Here is a 22776-nt window from a genome sequence, read left to right on the forward strand (position 1 = left end):
AACCTTGAGCTCAGAAACTGTCAAAGCTCCTGAAACCTTCCATGTGTCATTCCCCTTTTAGTTGAATGAAACCTGTATATCTCATTGGGAAGAAGAAATCTACAGGGAAACATCCACCAGTAAAAGTATCTTTTCATTGCATGCCCCGCTTCTTTAATTCAAACATTCACATATACCACCATAAATTCCGATCTCCAGATGCTAATTGAACACAAGCAAGGCAATAATAACCAGAAAAAGAAGACTAGTACCTGCCCGGAAAACATTGAGTCTTCCATCTGAAAAGCCAGTTTCATAAGCAAGTTGATAGAAAACCCTGACAATAACGAAACTGGCAATGGACAAACTTCTCGCATAACCATTAGTCTGTCATTGGACTGTAAGTTTGATCCAGGTAACAATTCAGTAAGACCAGCTGAGGTCAACCAAGTCATCACTGTTTCACAAGCAGGCTGTGCCATGGTATAAGAAACAACCCAAAACATTCCAATAGATCTGTCATCCAGTGTCATGTAATCCATAATGCGATCCCCTGAAATAGAAACGAAAATTAAAAAAAAATTAAAGCCTCCACACCAACGGTCTAAACATTTCCACAAACCTACTGGTATAGGTGATAACCAAGAGAAGAGTGTCAACTCCTGCACCTCGAAGTAAAGAACTAAAGAAAGAAAGATTCAATGAATTAAAGTCATTATGGGGTAGTTCGATATGGGTGTTGAGGAACGGTTTTGGGGTAATGAGTGGAGAGAGATAGATAGAAAGATAGTGGAGAGAAACTTGTTGAAAACCGTGCACATAGAGAGGGAGAGAGATTTCGAAACCCCAAGAGGACAAACCCTACATGTTGGTGGTAGTCTATGTCTTTCGATAAAAGTAAAGTACATTGTCTTTTTTTAGTGATTCTCCGTGTGTAAGCTTACTGCCTAGCCTAGGCTTAGGCAGATGAGCTTGTTGCTTCTTCCTTTTTTCTCTCAGATGTGCTTGACTGCTTGTTGCTAGCTTGCGATGATATGTTAGTGCGCTTTGTCAAGATTACTCAAAAATCAAAGCAAAATTTGGCCCAATTATGGACGAAGTACAGCATTACCGAATTTGTTGGGAGCTCAATGGTTGTTCCGCTCCAAAAGATTTATGGTTTGACTCCTATGGACAAGAGATTGGCCCTTGTAGTAATGCAACAAATTCTAACATTTTATCATCTGGCAAAAAAACATACTATTGTCTTGCAAAAAAAAAGATAAAATTTATGTTTGATAATGCATTATAAAGGTTTTTTTAACAACGCAGGTGTTCGGGCTAGCTTATGCAGACCTCGACTAATCTTAGGAGGACCAATCCCATCGCTCACTTCCAAGGGTTCCAATTAAAGTTAGAGCAAAGCTCTGTATGGACTAGCCCCAAAGAAGTTGATAGCAACTGAGAGGTTTCGAACCGGAGTCTTTAGGAGGGAGCAAGCCCCTAAGTCCCAGGCTTTGACCACCTCTTGGGATTATATGCATTATGAAATTTGCTCGTATAAAATTTTTGGAATAAAAGAGTAATTTGACACCGATTCATACGGTCTACATGTACTTAGTAATATCGAACTCGGTATTAAGCAGTTGAGAATAGCTTTAATAGGGGATACATATGATGGAATTTAAAAATCTTATAACCACACAAAAATGGACATACAATTATATTAACACTTACACAAGTGCGTAAAAACCACCCACCCTTCGACAACCATGATTATAATTTGAGGTACCGGTTAGTACATTCCTAGCTAAATCTCTTTCCAAAGAGTATTCTTCGATTCTCTCATATTAGTACTTGTTTGACCTCTACGTATATTGATTCGATTATTGTCACCTTTTGTATCGTGACATAGAAAATATTTGGCTGAAAGTCATGGAACAGAATGGTGCATGTGCGAGCCCACCGGGGTCAGAGAAGTATCGGAAATGTATGAATGACTACCCTATGGGGAATCCAGATAACTTATGGGGCCCAAGTGGCCAATACATATTTTGACCTGGGTGGTGCTTGACATGTTACCGAAATGAGCCGGATGATAGGCTACAGATGAAATGTTGTTCATGATCCAGTTTGACTTGTTATCCTCAATTATTGAACATATTTGTATTGTTAGCCATGTTTATTGTCTTCGTATTGCATATACTACCTGGCCCTTTTTATATTTTCAGGTGCAGAGCAAGTTAGTGGGGATCCAAGTTGGAGTAATGGAAGGATTTTGTTTATTTTGAGATTACTAGGCTTAGAGACATTTGAGAAATCTATATCATTTTGGAGGTTTTTGGGCCCACTATGGATATTTATCTTGAGAACTTGTAATTATTGGAAATGTATTTATTTTGAGGCAATGCAAAAATCCTGGTCGTCGCATATTATCAAAGGAAAGAGGCGTAGGAGAGGAAATAGAGACGCCCATCTCCGATAGAAGCCAGCAAAGCCACACAATTTCTGAGGTAGCATGAGCCATAGCACAATATTGGGCTTCAGCAATAAAGCAAGCGACAACAAATTGCTTTTTGCTTTTCCAGAAGATAGAGGTATCACCCAGAAACACACAAAGGGCAAGATAGCGAAACAAACTGCTCCCCCTCTCTCTCTCAAACCTCTCTTTTCACTTCTCTGTTATTTGCCGTGCCATGAAGTTCGCATATGCAATTAATATATCTTGGTTATGTTTCCATATGCCTATACAGATCTTACTCTTTCTTCTTTTTTGTTGAACAAAAAGAATATGTATATATGCTACTTCTCGAACAGGTAGTATCGCCCTCAGCACAAAATAGTCATATGCAGGAGATCTCACGACACATAGTTTGGGACCAAAGCTCAGGTCACACAACGTGCTACAGGCATGAAAGAGTATGTTTAGGCCCGCAAGGTGCTACATAGACTTGAACCCAAGCATTGAGAAAGAAACTTTAACTACGTACCCGTTTAACCAACCAAGTAGTGGTGAAACTTCTTACTCTTTCAATCGTATTTCGTATATCTGAAACATTTCCAACATATACCCATTGAAGCGAGATACTGACGGGATGATTTAGCATGGTATCAAAGCCAGACACTGACTAGCAGTTTTTGTTATTGATAAAAACTTCAAAAAGTTATTTATACATCTTCGTACATAGCACTCATCGTGGGTCCTCTCTCACCTCCACTACAGGTAGGATCCCTGCACTTGCTAACACCGATCATCTCTCTGTCTCCCTCTCACTTGTTCGCATACGATAGCCTGACCTCACAATAGGCGCACAACTACCATTATTGGACCTTAACTTGCGGTATCTAGTCATGACCTCAACAATGACAACCTCCTCAAGGAACAAGGCCGTATCCTATTCAAATACTTATGGATTCAAGTCATTTTCAACTTACTTTATTTGCTTTTTATAATATTTCAGAAGATCTGTAGACTAATCGGGTAGAGCATGGTGGTGCGGGTGTGAGATTGCAATGTAAACGGGAATGAGGCAAACCCTACCTCTCAAGCCATACCTTCTGGTAGCCATCGCTATTTCTCCCAAACATTCACAAGAAGGTAAAGTAATGCATAGTATCTTTTGCATCATCAAAGAAAATAAAGTGGCCCAGTTATTCTTGTAGTCAAGAACACGTTTTAAAAATAGTCTTGCCATGAATTTTGTTCGTCACTTCCACTACAATCTATATCACAAACAGAATTTTTATTTTTTTTTGGCAAAATGTCAAGGCATACAAACAGACCCTCTCTTACCATTCGATCATATTCTTGTTGAGGTTGTAGTCATTAGATCAGAATAACTAAAAAAAGGAAAACTCAATCACCCCTCTCTCTCTCTCTCTCTCTCTCTCTCTCTCTCTCTCTCAAAATGTCAAGGCACACAAACAGAGTACCCTCTCCAGTTGTTTGATCAATTTTTGTTAAGGTTGTACTCTCTCTCTTTAAACAACCGTTCTATATTTGTCTCCTCACCTCTATGGTAATATCAGTGATCACATCTCAACACATTTAAAATCATTGTCTCCTCACGTTATTGCAATATCATTGACATACATTACAACTCATTCAAAATACATGGGGTTAGCTGAGTCTCTTTTCTGCACTACTCATCTACACAACTAACCCCTACACATTTACAATCTACAAACATAAATTTAAATGACTGGTTGGTTTGTTAAATGTCTTAATATTCTATTTTTAGATGGGCCTATATGTGAATTTATTGTCTTTCCTATATGGGCCTATATAGGAAAGTTGATGTGACTTCTGATTCTGAATATGAAAAAAAATTGAGATAAATGTGATCACCCGTGCAAAATAAAAGAAAATATGAAATTACTGTTGGGAGTGCCTTTAAGCGTGGGCAATCTGCTAGTTGTTTATAAGCAAGAGTGTCAGCCATAACATCAAGTATGCAGCATAACTGAAACATATAGCAGCAAGATGAATCTAATTAAAATTACAAGGACGCAAACCTTTGCTTACTTGTCGCCACCACTCATCTATTTGCTTTCCTTTCTGAAGCTGCTCATTGTTCAAATATTCCCTGGTTGATGTGTTCAATGACCAAATGCGTAAGTTTTGACAACTGCTTATGAAATCAAGCAGGATACTTTGGGGATTATTAGGATCGGAGGTTCTATCTTCTTTATGAAATGAAAGGATCTTTCTGGTTGTTTCCACCTACAGATAAGTTGAAGCAAATAAGGACTGACTGGCTCAAGAATAAAATAATACCATGTAAATTACGCAACTGTCATTTGACATGCATATTTGCATAATCTATGGACAAGAACTTGATATGAAATACTCCACATTATAAAGGACCAGTGATGCGGCATCCTGATCAAAAGAAGAAAGAGAGGAAGTACATACGCTAGGAGCGAATCATAGCAAATATAAACACTAAAAATGAACCTTTCTTGAGTCTGAATTTAAAGCATTCATCACCAGCTCAACCCTTATAATTTGTGCAAGCAACCACGTCACATGATTTGTCCTGAGAATATTTTGGTCACCCTCTGCAAAGCGTAAAACTAGCTTGTCCACAAAATCAACAAAATCAATGCACCCATTCTTCATGAGAAAAAAGAATACGTCTGAAAAGACAAGCCACTCTTGCCAGCAATTTACCTCTGCAAAAAATTAGTTAAGTGCGGATTGATTTAGCTTTAGAAAGAAACATATACAATAAAAAACAACTCAAGTTTATGGTCCAGGTACAACCAATTCATTTTTAAAATCGCAATACCGGTGAGGTAATGATCTAATGTCTCATCCCTATTTGAATCACACATCAATTGAAAACAAAAAATACCATTCAAGAAAGTGGCCCAACTATAACCTTCTTCTGCAGTTGTGTTTGTACATGTAGGATGGATTAAGAGAGGATCAATCACCTATTCTTGCATATTTCTGTGGCCTTGGGCTTATGGTGTGAGATTGGTCGTCTCATCTTCTTCTGTCCACTAGCTTATCACGTAGTTTTGGAGTTGGCTATTAGCAGGAAAGTTTGCCTCCTTAGAGACGTGTAATTTTTGCAGCCATCCAAATATTATGTTATAAAGAAAAACTAGATTGTTGTTAGGAAAATTTTAAAGATCAGGCATATGTGGTCCAACCCATAAAAAATGGTCCGTGGGATACAATTTGTTGTTTGAAATCCCATGGGTCTTGGACTCTCGGTGTATACTAGAGATTGGAGACATTGTATGACATAATTCCTCTCCTTTTTGGTGGACTTCTTGTAAGCCGACGTTTTCGTTGTAATTCCTCCTTTCCATAAACAATGTGGAACTTGTCAAAGACAAGCAATACCCTAAGCCTAAGGAACAAATCCCTCCTGTGCTCCCCCATGGATATGCAAGGTGTGTCTATCTCAAAGCAAGTGTATGAGAAGTTGCTAGATCAATGTAATCTATTTGTCCACTGAGAATTTATGTTGATTAAGGAGCCCATGGAAATTAGCAAAGAACAAATAGAAGTACAAAATAGACTAAGGAGGTCAAGAAGTATACTATACACGTACAGTTCTCCAACCACTACAAAATTAAAATAACTTCAAGCCTTTAAAAGTGAGAGAACACTTCACCCCAAAAAACGCCCGACAACAAAATATGTCCCTCAAGTTCTCAATGTCTTCGATCTTATCCTAAAAAATTCTGAAACTGTAAGTGCCCGCAAAAACCGAAAGCTCAACGTTTCCATTTTTCCCGGTGAAAACAAGAACCATGATGCCATCCGATGCACCCTGTCCGCCTCCAACACATCTCCCGACTCATCCGCCAGCCCACGGAAAACCCATATCCCATAGCAAGCCCGTCACCGTTTGCCCAATGGGGAATCGACATCACTGGTAGACTCCCAGTCAGAGGACTCAAGTTCTGCAACACGGCGACTGATGACTCCACAAAATGGGTAGAGGTCAAGCCTCCGGACGAAATCAGGAAGGCCGATGTCAAAATGGGTCCCACGTGCTATCGTTTGAGATAACGGGACACAGCTCGTCGGCAACCTAATTGGGAAACTGTGTGAAGACCTGAATATAAAATTCTTTCACTCGACCTCAGTTTATCCACAAGGCGACAGCAAGCCGAAACAGCAAAAGAACACCGAGACGTGGCCCGTAGAAGACTGGCTGCATACCAGCAGGAAACGGCTGTGAGATACAACCGAGGGGTTCGCACCAATAAATTTGTGCCCGGTGGCTTCGTGCTGAGAAAACAGATCATCAAAAACAAAAAAAGCCATGCCAAAATGGGAAGGAGCACTCACAGTAAAGGAGGTCATAGGGCGAGGGGCTTGTCGCCTAAAGAACTGGACGGGACCTCTGTACCGAGCATATGGATCACACGAAACCTTCGAAAGTCCTACAGTAATGAAGAAGCCGTGCACCCCATCCAGCATGATCCCAGAGGCCTATTTTTTCTTTTTTAAATCAAATGTAACTCTGTCAAGTTACTTGTACTAGATGAAAAATTTGCTAATGAAAAAGAATCGCTTGAAAACAATGTTGTGCAAATTTTTCCAAAAACTTTCTGGTAGACCACACTTGATTTGGTCGTCAACCACCTTAATGGCACCACGAGCACGTCCCCTGACCAAGACTTACGTCGCCTTCCCCAATGCTTGATTGGGCCTCTCCACTCCTCCCACCACCTTCGCTTTCTTAGACTGGTTGCCGCCATCTACGACATCATCTCCATCGTCACTGCCTCCCCTGGCTCTCGACAATCCCCCAAGGGATGCATTCGCTAGAGAATTTGTCCAGAGAATATCTCCACCGAATCATCGTCGTTAGAATCCACGAGGCGACCGAGGTCAAGCGGAACCCTCTCCATCACCTCCAACACCTCTTTGCCTTTTCCACCCACCTCCTCTCCTTTTAACTCTCCCTCAGATCCACCTTCTGCCACACAATCGGAACCTTGGGAAGGATGGGGAATGTACTCATCCCTCTCTTCCCAAAGGATCCCCCTTGAACGCCTTCAACCCTCTCCCCAGTCCCCTCTGTCATGGAGCAATGAGACCGAGTCGATTGGGAGCGTCCGTCGATGGTGGTTTGGTATGTGAGGACATAGTCGAGCAGGAAAGGGGCATCCCTCTGGGGCACAGCCAACGGTACTTCAATATGCACGTCGTTTCCCTTATTCCTCATCCCGTCCATGAAAGATTAATTTGCAAGTGAAGAGGGATTAGACAATGTCGCAAAACAAATAGGACCGAATGCAGAATCGCAAAAGCGGAGAAAGGGTAAACCAACTTACCGATAGTTCGCCACACCCACCAGAGGGTCACTACCGTGGATGTCGAAATCATACTCCCCACGCACGAAAAGGACCTCGTCCATATGATCAAACAGATCGCGGGGGTCAAACCGCCCCCTACTCGACCATGTAGCCGCAGAATAGATCCTTGACAGTGCAGAAAAGATTGTGCCGACAGATGAGCTCAGCAATCCTGTTGACTATGCGGAAGAAATCCGCGGACAACTGCACGCTGGTGATCCCAATGGTGTGCAACACGTGGTGGAAGAAAGGGTTTAAAGGGAACCGAACCCCTCCTTCCACAATCGCCACCACTGGGATTTAGATCCTGTCGCGCCTGTCCTAGTTGCACCCCCATTTCCAGCAGCTCCAACCGAACGGATGAGGAACCTTGTACTTTGCCCTAAAAGCCCCAATTTTTTCCTCAAAATCCATGATCCTCCAGTACTTGTTCATTTGCGCAACCATGTCCCTTGAGAAATGATAAGATCGTTAACACCATATAGGGAGGGGGAGGGAAAAGTGAAAATAGGGTCCACTTCGCTCAAAATCGCCACAGGCTGGAGGAGGCGGACCAAACTGGAGGCCCCAAAGAGAAGGGCTCAAGCTGGAAACCCCCCATCGACGAAGGAGTCCATAATGACTATTCGCGGGAAACGAAACGACTATTCAAAACCCCCCATCGACGCTTACAGATGTTGTCACCAAGCGCACCAAAGTCGCCCCAACAACCAGGCAAATAACTCAAAATAATCAAGGAAAAACTCTAGAACAGAGAAGGACTTACCACAACGAAGAAAGGTCCAAAGCTTTCAAGTCGAAATCGGGGCTTGATCTTCGTCACGTGTTTCTCAAGAGACAAAATCGCCTTCTCTGAACTGAAACCCCTTTGCTCTGAAAGAGAAGTAGAGAGACCCTTTCCATAATGACCATTTGCAGGAAAGGAAACGACTATTAAAAACACCCCTCTCGAGCAATGCCATGTGTCCTGAAAAGACGCCCTCGGAACGCTAGCATGGGCGAAAGGACACCGCTCGAAAACGGCATCGGGGGCGGTTTGAGAACGAAGCAATCATAGCGTGACATGTGCCCTAAAGAGGGCAGTGAAAGGATGCCTCAGTTAGTAGGCACACTGAGTGTGACATAACATATGGGAAAGAGAGCTGATCTGATGTATTACTGAATATTGAGAGTAAATGGTTACAATGCTAACACAAGCTCAAATAGAGAGAAGCCTAAAAATCTATATCTAAAATAAAAGATTACAAAGAGATAATTATGATATTATCACGACACAATTCTATGCTTAAAATACAAGATACGACGAGATCACGATGCATGTATTTCACACCCCCTCAAACTCATGATGCCAGTCCAGAGAGCATCGAGAGTTTGCCAAGGAGGAAACAAAACCGAGTACCGGTGTGTGTCTAGGTGAAGAGGTCAGCCAACTCCAAACCAAATAGTGCAAATAGAAGTTGAAACTTTTCTAAACGGTGCTGAAGCGAACTATAAAAAATCAATTAGTGCACTAATTCTCAAATAGCAAGCCAACCAACCAGTGTTGCAAAAACATACAAAGACTTGAGGAGAGATGCCGTATCAAACAGAACAGAGGTCAAGATACGTTGGACAGGGAGAAAAAGAGATTGTTTGAGAGAGAGACCGAAAGATGCAAGGGATTCAGATTGACTGACTGAGAGAACTATCAACTAAGAGGGAAGTGATGTGCGATTTGAGGAGAGAGAGATGCAATATGTACTACTTAGGGTTTTGATTGGAGAGAGGGACAGAGATGCTATCTGATTCTCAGAGAGAGAGAGGAGATGCTGCAAAAGAGACCGAGTGAGAGATGTTGAGACTGAAACAAAGATCGAAGAGGGAAGGAGAAGAACAATCGATTGAGGTATACGACAGAGATGCAAAATAGGTTTAACAGAGGTTCAGTAAACAGTGTGTACGGATGAACAATACCTCCGAACAGTTGCAATGAATAGTGCCGTAGATGAGAGAAGACAGAAGAGAGGAGACTGATTGCAGATGGGTTGCAAATCAGAGCAGAAGGCAACAAGTATTGGCAAGTGCAGATGGGGGTCATCGGTGGTAGGAAAATAGAGTGGGTGTGGTTGTCGGTGGTTGCAAAGGGGTGGGGAGAGCTCGGCTGATGCAACGGAAGATGCATAGGTGGTTGCAGTTCCGATGATGACCCGGGGCGATTACTTCACCTGCCACAGACATAAAGATGAGTGCCCGGTGGACGGCGGCGAGGCTTGGGCCGCCCGTCGGAGAGTGGAGAGTGAATATCCAATAGACCTAGAGCATCATAGATCTTATGCTCTGATACCATGTGACATAACATATGGGAGAGAGAACTGATCTGTTGTATTATTGAATATTGAGAGTAAATGATTACAATGCTAACACAAGCTTAAATAGAGAAAAGCCTAGACATCAATACCTAAAATAGAAGATTACAAGGACGCGTTGGAAGTGGATGGCCAAAGGTTTGGTGTTTTGGCAGCAAGAGGCGGTGCATGGTGATGGCTGAGATGCAAGATTCACGACGGCGGTGATTGGGATGCGAGGTTTCACGGCGGTCTTGCTTCGCAGCGGGCGTTTCGAATTCTAATCAGTGGCATGGGTTTTAGGGTTTGGGTGTATTGGGCTTTATTGTTGGGTTAATCTCTTGTATTTGGGCTTTTCAGCCTTTTCTGGTGTTTGGGCTGCGATCCATCTGTCCATCTGTTCTTTATTGCTTTTATCTAGGCTTGTGGCCTTTTAGGTTCTGGGCTTTGGCCCTTGAGGTTTTCTCCTTGGTTGGCATCTTGCCAATCTAGGGTTTTGGTCTCGAATGGGCACTTGTTGCGTTTCTCCCTGCTTCTTTTAGTCTTTGCAATCACTTTCAAAGATCAATAAATAAAAAAAATCGCCGTTCAAAAAAAAAAAATAGAAGGTTACAAAGAGAGATAATTGTAGGAAAAACAGTAATCGATTTTACTAATTTCTGGAAATTTGCAATCGAACAGAATATTACATGAATTGGAATTACAAAATATGAAACATAAACTGTAAGAAGGGAACAAGAATTTGAAAACCGAGACCCGTTTTGTACAACGATCCATAAGACAAATTCGCTGCCTCATCAGTGCGGGAGGTTGTGTCGGTGTTTGTCTCCCAGAGTTGACTCGGTTACCACTCAGTCGCCAAAGGCCGGAGCACCGCCGTAGACTGCCCGTCGAACGAACTTGTGTCTGTACTCTCTCTCTCGGAAGGAAGAACAATATTACAGATGAAGAGCTCTCGATTTTGGTGTATTGAAACAAAGGAGCCGAACTCCTTTATATAATCGATGAGAAGCCTTCTTATTGAATAAGAGAATTCAATAGGGGGAGCCTACCCCTTCAATAGGGTCAATTCAATATTCATATTGAATATAGGGAATTGAATATGGAGAATTCAATTTCTAGAGAAAAACTGCTATAGTCATTAATCCAGCAATTGATTCTATAATCAAATCATGGGTTTTATTCTAGGCATTCTACCCAGTATTAATTAGCTACGCGCACAGATTCTGTAACTAGACCATCCAAACGCGAATAATACTGACCCAATAAAGCACAATCAATTTCAAACCAATCTAGACTAGACCATACACTATAGACCATAGACCTCGAACCACAGGTCACGGGCCCACGAATCCTGAGCTCCGGCCCTGGCCCCAATCTAATTTAGGTGTTTGGTGACAGCGCACACGCACGTCATTTGGCTTTTCCAAATCCCATAATGAGACAATTTCTCATTCATCTTTAATGGAATTTGTTCACTGTTGTTCGGCCCACCTCACGCGGTGTGGATCCCACCAAATTCTCTTTAGTAAAATTCCATTTTCCAACAATAATTACGATATTATCACGATACGATTCTATGCCTAAAATACAAGATACAACGAGATCATGATGCATATACATGCACACTGAGAAACTGAGAACGTCCTGTTGTCTCCTCCACCCACAAGGTGATTGACACGTGGCTCCGCACCACAGATGAGGCTTCCCAAGCACACAACAGATGAGGCTTCCCAAACACACAACAGGTGGGGCCTATCAGACACACAACAGGTGGGGCCTATCAAACACACACGAACGATGGCTTCCTAGACCCATGAATGATAGTTTCCGACACCGAATGGATTAGGAGACCATCCGGCCCTAATTCAAATTGATTACAGAGAGTATAGAAAATCATCTGAATCCATTTCCGTCATCTAACTTCAAATCCTTCAACTAGAAACACAATCTACATTATCACGAGCCTCGAGATCTATGTGCTACCAATGTTACACCCAAATCTGAAACCTTTCAAAAATTTCCCTTGGGGTATGACTATGATACCAACCAGTTTCTCCAATCTCCAAGAGAACCGTGGCCAACGTCTTATGTGGTAACGTCTTATGACACCAACCAGTTTCTCCAATCTCCCTACTCCGTTTCGCCAAACTTTACCAGCTTCCCACACTTACTGCCAGCGACCCAACACTTTAAAGATAAACACACTTGGGTGGGGCTCATGATAGTGTTCACCTTTCATTGAGTAATAACCATTGAGCTCATGAAAATAATAAAGCCCAATGTTGTAGAATGCCCTTGCAATCACAAATACAGTAAAAAAGCGGAAGGGGAAGAAAGTGGAAGTCCCCTTACGGCAACTTCAACTATTTCATAAATATTTATGAAGATGAGAACTGAGAAGAGAAAGAAAACAAAACAAAACAAAACAAAAATGAAGAGCATAGGGATTAGCATGATTTATGATGACAAAACGTCTGCCAAGATCCTCATACAGCAATAATTCCAAGAGGTGTTCCAAGATCCACTTCCTAAAAGTAATTCAAATATCCACTTCCTTGTTCTGGTTCTTCTTTTGGATATCGGTTTCAACTTTCAACTTCACGTTGGGGTTCCTAAAATAACTACACCGATAACGCAGCTACTGCTTTCTTTTGTTTGCTCAAGTTAAGATAATTGTTAACGTCGTTGCAGCATTGTTGTTTGATCTGCATGTAGGAGATCCTGTACCATTAAGCACCAACAGTATGCCACTCAAGAAGAACAGAAAATAGCAAAAGCATATATGAAACTAAAACACATGTCAATAAACTATCAAAGGAGACAGGATAATATGAGGTACGAGAATATTGCCTGAATTTGTCAACCTCAATAACTCAACAATTCTATCAATTGTTGCCTCACAAATCATTTCAGAAGTAAAAACAGCACCAGGAGTAGGTCCTTGGACATGATTCCTATAGCAAGGGGCCACAATAAGCACCCGTTTCCACCAGTCGGATGAGGGAGTAGTACGAAGAGCATGCCTGATACATCGCAAAGCTCTCTCCCAGTCTAAACTTCCCCTTTGAATAGAAGCTGCAAGATCCTATAACCAGAAAAACAGACTTTTGACAAGTTCCTTCCAGATCCTTATTTGGTATCCAATATTCAAAGGACTATGATCGTATTAAACTGTCCTAACAACTGATTACTAGCATATGTTTCTCATTGTAGCGTCACTAGTGTACAAAATACCATGTGTTTCAGAGTACGGTGGCAGTATGAAGACTGTTCAAAAGGAATCAGAATCGATCAATGCCACAAAAATTCCTCCAATAGCAACTATGTGTGTGTGTCTGTGTGTGGATGTGGGTGGGTGTGTGAATGCATAGACATCAATCCTTGTGAAGTTGCTTCACTTCATGTGCATGTGTATGTGTTCGTAATGCATTTTCGTGTTTTCAAAGGCTGTGTTGAGGGAGGCATCAAGGCTACCCAATCAAAAAACCAGCCCAAGGCCATGGTATTTGCAGAAGGTGCACCGTTTGAGCATTTAAACACATTTCAATTTTCAAGTGAGGCGTACGCTTTTTTGGAACAACTTGGCTAATAGATCTTAGCAGTTAGCACTCTCTCCCTCTCTCTTAACATGTTGATCTTTACTTGAAGTGATGTAGAGTACATACTTGATAGCTTACGAAAACAACCTAAGCGATACAGAAAAAGAGAGAAAAGTGTCCAAAGTCATCGCTAAGACATGGTATGAGTACTAAACAGAGGAGACATAGCGACAGTTTTAGCTTATTAGAGCAAATGAGCTTTAACTGAAAAACATACAACACATGTGTCTAGGTTTAGAGAAGCTTTTATAACTTTTAGATTAGATAGCATTATTATTGTGTCATCTCTTTTTCAGAAATTTTCTAAAGTTTACGCGATTATCAAATTCTATATGCTTATACTTCAACGCCTACACCTAGCCTCGTGAGGAATAAAACACCTTGCATTGCGAATTTGACTTCATCAACGCTGTGTGTGTATATATTCATCTATCCACATGCGAGGGCCATCTCATATATATCCCTATAACCACAAAAATATTGACTTGTGTTGCTGCAACAATCAGTCCAAATTAATAGCACCATTTGGCTTTTTTCGACTTTCGTGTTTTGGGCTTTTTTCGACTTCCGTGTTTTGGGGCTATGTCGCAGGCTCACAGCCCATACATGTTTGTTTTGGAGTCAAAGAAGTAGGTACGACAATATCTCACCAATACAGCAATACCCATTTTTTATCATGAGTATGAACCATTTGATCATAATCACCTCTGTCAAACCCATTACAAGCCTTCAAGACAAGTGGGTGTGTATAGCTGTCAACCTTTGGACAAGAGAAGTTCGACCTCTCCAAAATATAAAGAGCTTCAGCGAACATGTTGCCCTCAGTGTAAGCTGCCACAAGGCTATTCCACAAAACACTTTCAGTAGGAATCTCAATAAACCAAAGGGAAGCTGATGAGGTTCTTGAACAAGGCAACCTTGTTTAGTAAATTTAACTATTTAAGTTGAAAACTTTCTAGTTTCTGTTGCCAGGGAGTCTTTTTTCCCATCAAAATGCATATCTAACAAAGGAGGTCTTGCTACTATTTCTTCATTTAATAGCTTAATTTATGTGTCAAGTATTTTTTGGCTTTGGTTCCTAGTTGTTGTCTTTTACTTGTCAATGCTTGTAATCCTAGTGCAGATAGACAAAAGAAGTGGGTGCAATTGGTGTTTAATTAGTGTACGAAAGTGGGTTAGGGCTCTTTTTGATCTTTAAAGGATTAACACGTTACTAGGACCTCTCACCATTCTTGCGCCATTTTAAACCATGGATGCTAGCAGGTTCTGGAGCATAATATATCAGGAGTTTGAATGTCTTTTGGATTCTCAATAAGTGAACCTTTCCAAAATTTTAAAGGAAAGCCTTGGGCTTAGTTTTGAAAGATTGAGAAGTGACTGACCGTCCAGCCGACAATAGAATCAAACCAACTTTATTTCTCTCCCCTTCAGCTTCCGGATTGTAACTCCTTCATATAGTGGAGCGATTTACACGTCTAACAGTAAATGGTATTTTAACTTTGTCCGAGTACTTGGAAGCAAAAGTTAGTACAAAAGGAGACTCCAGCTCGTTTTCAAGACCTTCAAGATGCATTTTTTGTATTCCATACTGTCTACTCAGGGTCAATTAGAGGCTGTTGAGAATAGCCCATTGTCGTATTCTTTGAATCATAGCACCACAATGAATCAGTGATAAAAGCAGTGATCAGTAGTCCCTAACGGCTGAGGGCAGGAAGAAACCTAGATCAGATACTAAATGGCCAATCTTTTGACAAAGGGTGGTGCCCCTACTCTGGAGTTTTTTAAATCATTTTACCCTCGTGAGAACAAGGAGTGTGTTAGGCTTTTAGGGGTGTCAGAGCTTCCCTCTTTAGCTTTAGTTATCTGCTTTGTAGCTTGTTTAATATTTATGTCATCCTTCCTGATGTTCTCTTATCATTTGGCTTGCCGGTCAACGTGTGGCTTTATCATTCAAATGTATCACATCATCAAGTTTCGGAACCAGCCAAGTAAAAAGTCATTACCTCTCCATGCAAAGGTTCTCCGAGGACACTTGGGTATGTGATTGGCGCATGTCTCATATTTGTCACTGGTTCACCTGATACATTAGGAGTAGCGTGATACAAGGGCCGTTGAGTTCCAAAAGTAGGGCAGTGAAGGTGTTGATCTAACATCTGCATGTGCATAGCCATCATATCACGCCTCCTATGGATCTCCAAAATAAGCGTAAATAATGCTTCGTCGTCTGGAATATTTTCTATAAACTGCAAGCCACTCCGCAACAGTTCATAAAAAGGAACACGACATTTATCATCCTCAACCAAAACCCAGATCACATCCAAACAAATGTGCAACCATTCAATGAGGCCTTTATCAGGTTTCCAGGATTTTGCACCATCAAATTCGTCTACCCCATGTTGTCTTTGGTCCCAATTAACCAGCCAATTCAGCACGTGGTGGAAAATGTCAGCATGAGTTACTGGCTTTAAATTCGACTGGAGACCAGTTAAGATAATCTTGCAGCATAACTGACGTAAGCTACTTAGAGCATTATCTCTCATCGATAAATTGGCCCTGGTTGTGGATTGTTGTCCAACGCAGGTGACATCAGACGATTTCATTGGTGATAAAGTTGCAGAAGATGATGGTTCATTGGCAGACTGAGCAGGCGATCCGATACCATGAATTGAAGGCAAAGGAGACGCAGGATTCGAAGACTGAAAATTTGAGGAACTGGGTATTGCGCTTGAGGATTGTAACATGCCAGACTGTAATAAACTTGTAGAAGATACAGCAGCCACGGACTGACTCCCTTGACCAATTGACGTCTCTGCAGAGGAAACTGAAGAAAGAAGGGAAGGCAAGAATGTATCCCAGTGTATGAAACTTATACTGCACAAACTACGTAAAGCAAAAAGTAGGAATTCCGCCCGGGGTGCATGACTGCTACACTGAATAACCAGAGAAATAAGCACGGACTCAGTCACAGCACGCAATTGCTCCTGGTCCTAAAATATAAGTCACAGCGTTGAAAAAAACACTCAGTGTCGTAGCATTAATTAATTAAAAACAGGAGAGGAAGAAAGGAATCAATAGAACCAAAAATTTGATTCAACAAAGTTACAGTCAAAGGCAAAAACTTACAGGAAACTGACTCTGGAGCTGTTCAAAATCTAAAAGAAATTGCTCATTCCGAGGAGGAAGCTCTCTGTTAAGAGCAGTTATACGCTTCTGTGTTTTGTTCCTGAACATTTTGGACATCATTATTGTTCAGAACATAAATAATTGAAGACTGCTGGTTTTAGAACATAAAAGAGCAAACACGAAGTTCTATGACTTGGGCAGAAAAACTAACCCACATGATTACAACAGAAGCCCATTAGAAGATTCATACCCACAAAAAAAGTACTCCCAGAACAACAAGAGTAGATATATATCTTGCTACAACTGCTGAGACCATTGGTCACTACACTCCTAGTTAATTCTCATCCAGTTGCATTCCCCTCATCAAAGTCATAAAGCCTCTTGTTTCTGATTTACGGCATCAATAACTTTCGATCTCTCAGTCCTACTAATGTAGAGTAATTCAGTAGACATTCTGAGTTCATGTACACTTCAGCTGAGTTCATTGTATATGGGCATGTTTCTGCCAATGGAACATGTGGGGAAGTTTATGATAGTAATACATTACACTCGATAGGATGAATTGGTGCAGTAAAACAATCATCGCCTTCATCTACATTACATAAGGAGCATCTCCGACCTTAAGACATTTCTTTACTAAGCTCACGAATTGACACAATATAACAAGAAACCATCTCCAAACCTAAGCCATAGCTTTGTACCAAGATCTGGCGCAAGCGGAATTTTCTGCATCCATCTCTCCTAGTGAGCTCGACAAAATGGCTCAAGCCACCTCCCTATAACAGTTTGAGAAACCATTTGGAGATGTTCTAAGCTTCGAAATACAACTATAATTCAACCAGACACCAAAGACTGTTGTGTCTGCTTCAGTGTATGCGTTTATACACATAGTCGCCACATCCAATTTCAAACTCGAAGAACCAAAAAATTAAACCCCAAACAAGTCAAGAACATAAACCCCAGATAAAAGAAACACAAACCCTAAATACTGAAACAGGTCACAAATTCAGGAGTTAAAAAAGCAATGGGTGATGACAGAAAGACAAGAATCAGACGTACGGAGTTTCACGGACTGAATCTTCGGGTTTCTGGCGGCCACTTCTCTGGAGAACAAAACAAAAATCGAGAAGAAAGAATCAGAAATTGAAGAACTAGAAAAGAGATGAAAAAAGGCGATGGAGAGAGGGAAGGAAGTAGTACTCCTAAGTAGCGGTTGAAGAGATCGAGAATGGATGGTTTGGCGGGATGAAACTGGAAAGAAGCCCTTGACGCCGCCCTCTGGCTCTGCTCCATTTGGTTTTTGACAGTGGTGGTGGCCACACTGTCTTCTCAACCAGTTTTGCGTGTAAACCGCAACGGACTCATTTCGTTTTTGACTTTCGCTTTCCCCAAAAAATTCTTTTAAAAAAATAATAATAATTTCGAACTCAAATATAAAAAATATAAAAAATAATTTTTCAACTTTGTTTGCACCGTTTAAAAGATTTCAATAAAATCTATCAAATAAGATTTATATTCATAAAAAAAATTATTTGCATATATACATAATTTTTGAGCTTCAAATTACTTACTTTTTTAAAAAAAAAAGTTAACAAAAAAATTAGAACGGCACCTTAGTTGAATATTCGTAGTGAATAATAAGGGAAGTAATAAAAAATAAATGGAAGAATTACCGGCAAGTAGAGGAGGTAGCCCTTTTTTACACTTTCATGGCCAATAGTTTTGAAATCACAAATACACGGTAGCATCAATTATAATCACTAATATATGGTAAGCATGACACCGGTGAAACAATTTTAAGACAATTTTGCCATTTCATTTAACACGACACCATTTCTCCCCCCCAAAACCTTATCTTCCTTTCTCTCTTTTCTTGGACGACTGATACACAATTGGGAACGTCATTCTCTTCCTCTTTCTAGGGTTTGGTCTCCATTGTTCTCTTCTGTACTCCACAAAAATCCAAGACGTGCGTGTAATGATTGCCTTCAAGTAACACTTAGGGATGGATAACAGTTGGTTTCACTGGCATGATTAAAGGTTGGTGGGATAATGTCCTAATTGCAAACCAACATTCGGAAATATTAAATGCAATAAAAATTAATGAAAAGGGTAAACAGATACAGGATGTTGTTTACACTCTAGTTCAATCCATCTTACATTTTGTTAGTCACTGGGACAACCAATGAGAATGAAGTCGAGAATTGCTTCAAAATCTAAAATATCCAAGGTTAACTCATTTTCGTTGGTATAAATATGTATTTTTAGCAAAAGTAATGCAAATGACTGATGTTAATAGTGAGCATTGGAAATCAAAATTTGTAGATGGATTACCTTATTTCTTTGCAGAAAAAATTAGGAAAAAATTGAGAGATCAAAGTAATGGTCTAACTATTAATTATGATCAATACACTTATGGACAATTAATCTCTATTATTATTCAGGAAGAGTTAACCTTGTGTAATGACATAAAATTACACAATCAATTGAAAAAATAACATCTGACTGGAAAGCAAGAATTAGGACAATTCTGTGACCAATTTGGATATGATACAACCAAATATCCAAACATTTCCAAGAAGAAGAGGAGTAATAAGACTACTAAACAATATTCTAAAAGAAAAGCTCAAAAGAAGGGGAAGACTACTAAGCAAACTGGTTCGGAAGAGTCTACCTCAACCAAGAAAAAATAGAATAATAAATCTAAAAAGAAAGTCACAGCAAAATGCTTTAAGTGTGGAAAAATAGGGCACTATGCAAATAAGTGTAAAACTAAGAAAAAGCTTAATGAGCTTCAAATAGATGATGAATTAAAACTGCAACTCTTTAAATTAATGCTTAATTCTAGTGATTCAGAATCACAGGAAGAATCAGATGAACAGATAAATGAGATATCCGATCAAGAAGATACTTCTTCCAGTTCAGAAGAAGAAGAAGTTTCTAAGGATTGTAATTGTAATAATCTGGAATGCTCAATTTTCGATAATTATTGGAAGGCAATTGTTGATATGAATGGTCTCAGTATTAATGTCCTAACTGATAAGCAACAAGGTTTATTAGATATAATAGATCAAATTAATGATCCTCAACTGAAAATAAAAATCATAGAAACATGCATCTCTTCTACTAACGAAGAAGAGGAAGAAAAACCCCAAATTCCTAATGAAACCTATAGTCTAAAAAATGTTTTAGATAGATTAGAACAAATTGATAATTACAAACCCGTTACAATTCCTGATCTCAAGGGGGAAATAAATATTTTAAAAACAGAAATAAAATTGTTAAAATCATTTCAGAATAAAGCTACTCAAGAGCTTTATGACATGAATAAAAAAATAATCTCTTTAGAAAAAGGTGAAACTAGTCATACTGATTACTCCAATTATTTAAATCTAATTAATAATGTAATTTACCAAAAATGGCATGTAAAGGTAAACTTAGTGATACAAAAGGAATATACTATCAACAATATTATTGCATTGGTTGATAGGGGAGCTGATATAAATTGTATCCAAGAAGGAATAGTTCCAACCTAATATTTTAAGAAAACTTCTCAAAGTCTCACTAACGCAAGTGGATCAAAAATGATAATTCAATATAAACTTAACAATGTTTACATTTGCAACAAAGGAGTTTGTTTGGAGACAACATTTCTTTGTATAAGAAATCTCCAGCAAGAATTAATATTGGGAACTCATTTTCTAGCAATGTTAATACCAATGCAAACCAATACTGCTGGAATAACTGCTCATATTGATGGTCATGAAATATTCTTTGAATTTGTTTCTCCTCCTGTTTACAAGGAAATCAATGACATCATGAGGAAAATCTCTAATAAGGATAAACAGATAAATTTTCTTCAAAAAGAAATTCGAATTATGAATATCGAAGAAGTATTACAAAAACCTGTAATGATAGAGAAAATTTCTCAAATTGAAGAAGATTTTCATAAGGAAATTTGTAATGATATCCCTAATGCTTTCTGGGATAGGAAAAAAATCTTGTTTCACTTCCTTATGAGAAGGATTTTGACGAAAGAAAAATTCCTACTAAAGCTAGGCCTTCTCAAATGAAACAAGAATATTTAAAAATGTGTCAAAATAAAATTGACAATTTACTTAAAACATAATTAATTAGAAAAAGCTACTCTCCTTGGAGTTGCACAGCTTTTTATGTTAATAAAAATGCTGAAAAGGAAAGAGGTGTTCCTAGACTTGTTATTAATTATAAAACCTCTCAATGAAGTCTTAATGTAGATAAGATATCCCATCCCCAATAAAAAAGATTTATTGGATAGACTGAATAAGATAGTCATTTTTTCTAAATTTGATTTAAAATCGGGATATTGGCATATTCAAAATAAAGAATCTAATAGATATGAAACAGCTTTTACTGTCCCGTTTGGTCACTATGAATGGAACGTAATGCTGTTTGGATTGAAGAATGCACCTTCAGAATTTCAAAATATTATGAATGATATTTTCTATTTGTATGCAGAATTTGCAATATGTTATATTGATGATGGTTTGCTTTTCTCACAAAGCATCGATCAACACATAAAACATCTTAAAATATTTAAAGATGTTATTAAAAGAAATGGTTTGGTGGTATCTGCACTTAAAATGAAATTATTCCAAATTAAGGTCCGGTTTTTAGGACATAATATTCACCAGGGGAAAATTATCCCAATTGATAGAAGTATTGAATTTGCTTCTAAATTTTCAGATGAAATTAAGGATAAAACCCAATTGCAAAGATTTCTTGGGAGTCTTAATTATATAAGAGACTATTATAAGGAGTTAGCCCAGGATTCGGCTCCCCTATATGAAAGACTTAAGAAAAATCCTCCTCCTTGGACAGACAATCATACTAAAGCTGTCCAAAAAATTAAGCTAAAGGCTAAGTAATTGCCATGTTTAGCTATTGCTAATCCAGAATGGAAGAAAATTGTAGAAACAGATGCATCCAATATTGGATATGGTGGCATCCTGAAACAATATAATCCAAAGTCTTCTAAGGAAGAATTGATAAGGTTTACTTCTGGACTCTTAAAAAATGCACAAACTAATTATAGCACAATAAAGAAAGAAATTCTTTCTATTATTAAATGTATAAATAAGTTTCAAGATGATTTGCTAAATCAACAATTTTTGCTAAGAGTTGATTGCAGTGCAGCAAAGCAAGTTTTAAAACAAGATATTAAAAATCTTGCTTCAAAGTAAATTTTTGCTCATTGGCAGTCTGAATTATTTGCATTTAATTTTGACATAGAATATATTAAAGGAGAGAATAATTCTCTACCTGATTTTCTTACTCGTGAATTTCTGCAGGGTTAATCGATGGCTCATGTATGGAATATGGATTTAGAAACTTTTCTTAGAAAAGCTTGTCCCTCAATTTCAAAGGAACGATTAAAATTTTTTATCACTAAAGATAAAAAATTTAAACTTGTCATGAGAAATTTATCTCAGACTAATTGGGAATAGAATTTTCTAAGACTTACTACAACGCGTTTTTACTTACAAAGATGGGCTAATGCTAAACAAGCATTATTACAATTCTATGATGAATATGGCTGAGAATCTGATGAAGTAGATGATATTGTTGATAATTATTTTAATCAACAACTTCAGCAACTTCAGGAACAGCTAAAGCTTTTAGCTGGTGCTTAATATTATAGAATGAACAGACCTCCTGACCGTGGACGAGGAAGAGGCAATACTTCTTGTGGCTGAGGTAAATCAAGGGTCACTCAGGTAAATGTTGAAGCCTACTTGCAGGCTCAAAAACTCCAATTTCCATCACTTCAAGATGCAGCTTCAACATCATCATCATCCCCTTCAATCAAGGAAGTGGTTCAGATTGAAGAAATTTTTAAAACTTTAGAAACAATTGAAAATATTATGATCTTGGAATCCTAAGATGAACAATGGAAAGAGGAT

At 39.2% G+C, this 22776-nt stretch overlaps 1 protein-coding gene across 1 annotated transcript in view; it reads right to left on the bottom strand.

The window, feature by feature from the left end:
- LOC131302026 (mediator of RNA polymerase II transcription subunit 23) overlaps window positions 1-18195 on the bottom strand; it is a 52050-nt gene extending 33855 nt beyond the window's left edge. The window contains exons 1-8 of the mRNA XM_058328593.1: window positions 18035-18195; window positions 17894-17937; window positions 16835-16934; window positions 15715-16698; window positions 12963-13197; window positions 4916-5133; window positions 4474-4681; window positions 252-532 (exon numbers count right to left, since the gene is read on the bottom strand). Of these exons, the coding sequence (XP_058184576.1) occupies window positions 252-532; window positions 4474-4681; window positions 4916-5133; window positions 12963-13197; window positions 15715-16698; window positions 16835-16934; window positions 17894-17937; window positions 18035-18127 (2163 nt within the window). The 5' untranslated portion in view covers window positions 18128-18195. The remainder of the gene's footprint in view (window positions 1-251; window positions 533-4473; window positions 4682-4915; window positions 5134-12962; window positions 13198-15714; window positions 16699-16834; window positions 16935-17893; window positions 17938-18034) is intronic.
- Window positions 18196-22776: the final 4581 nt, after the last annotated feature.

This window comes from Rhododendron vialii, chromosome 9a (genome assembly GCF_030253575.1).
Source record: "Rhododendron vialii isolate Sample 1 chromosome 9a, ASM3025357v1".
NCBI classification, from domain to species: Eukaryota; Viridiplantae; Streptophyta; class Magnoliopsida; order Ericales; family Ericaceae; genus Rhododendron; species Rhododendron vialii.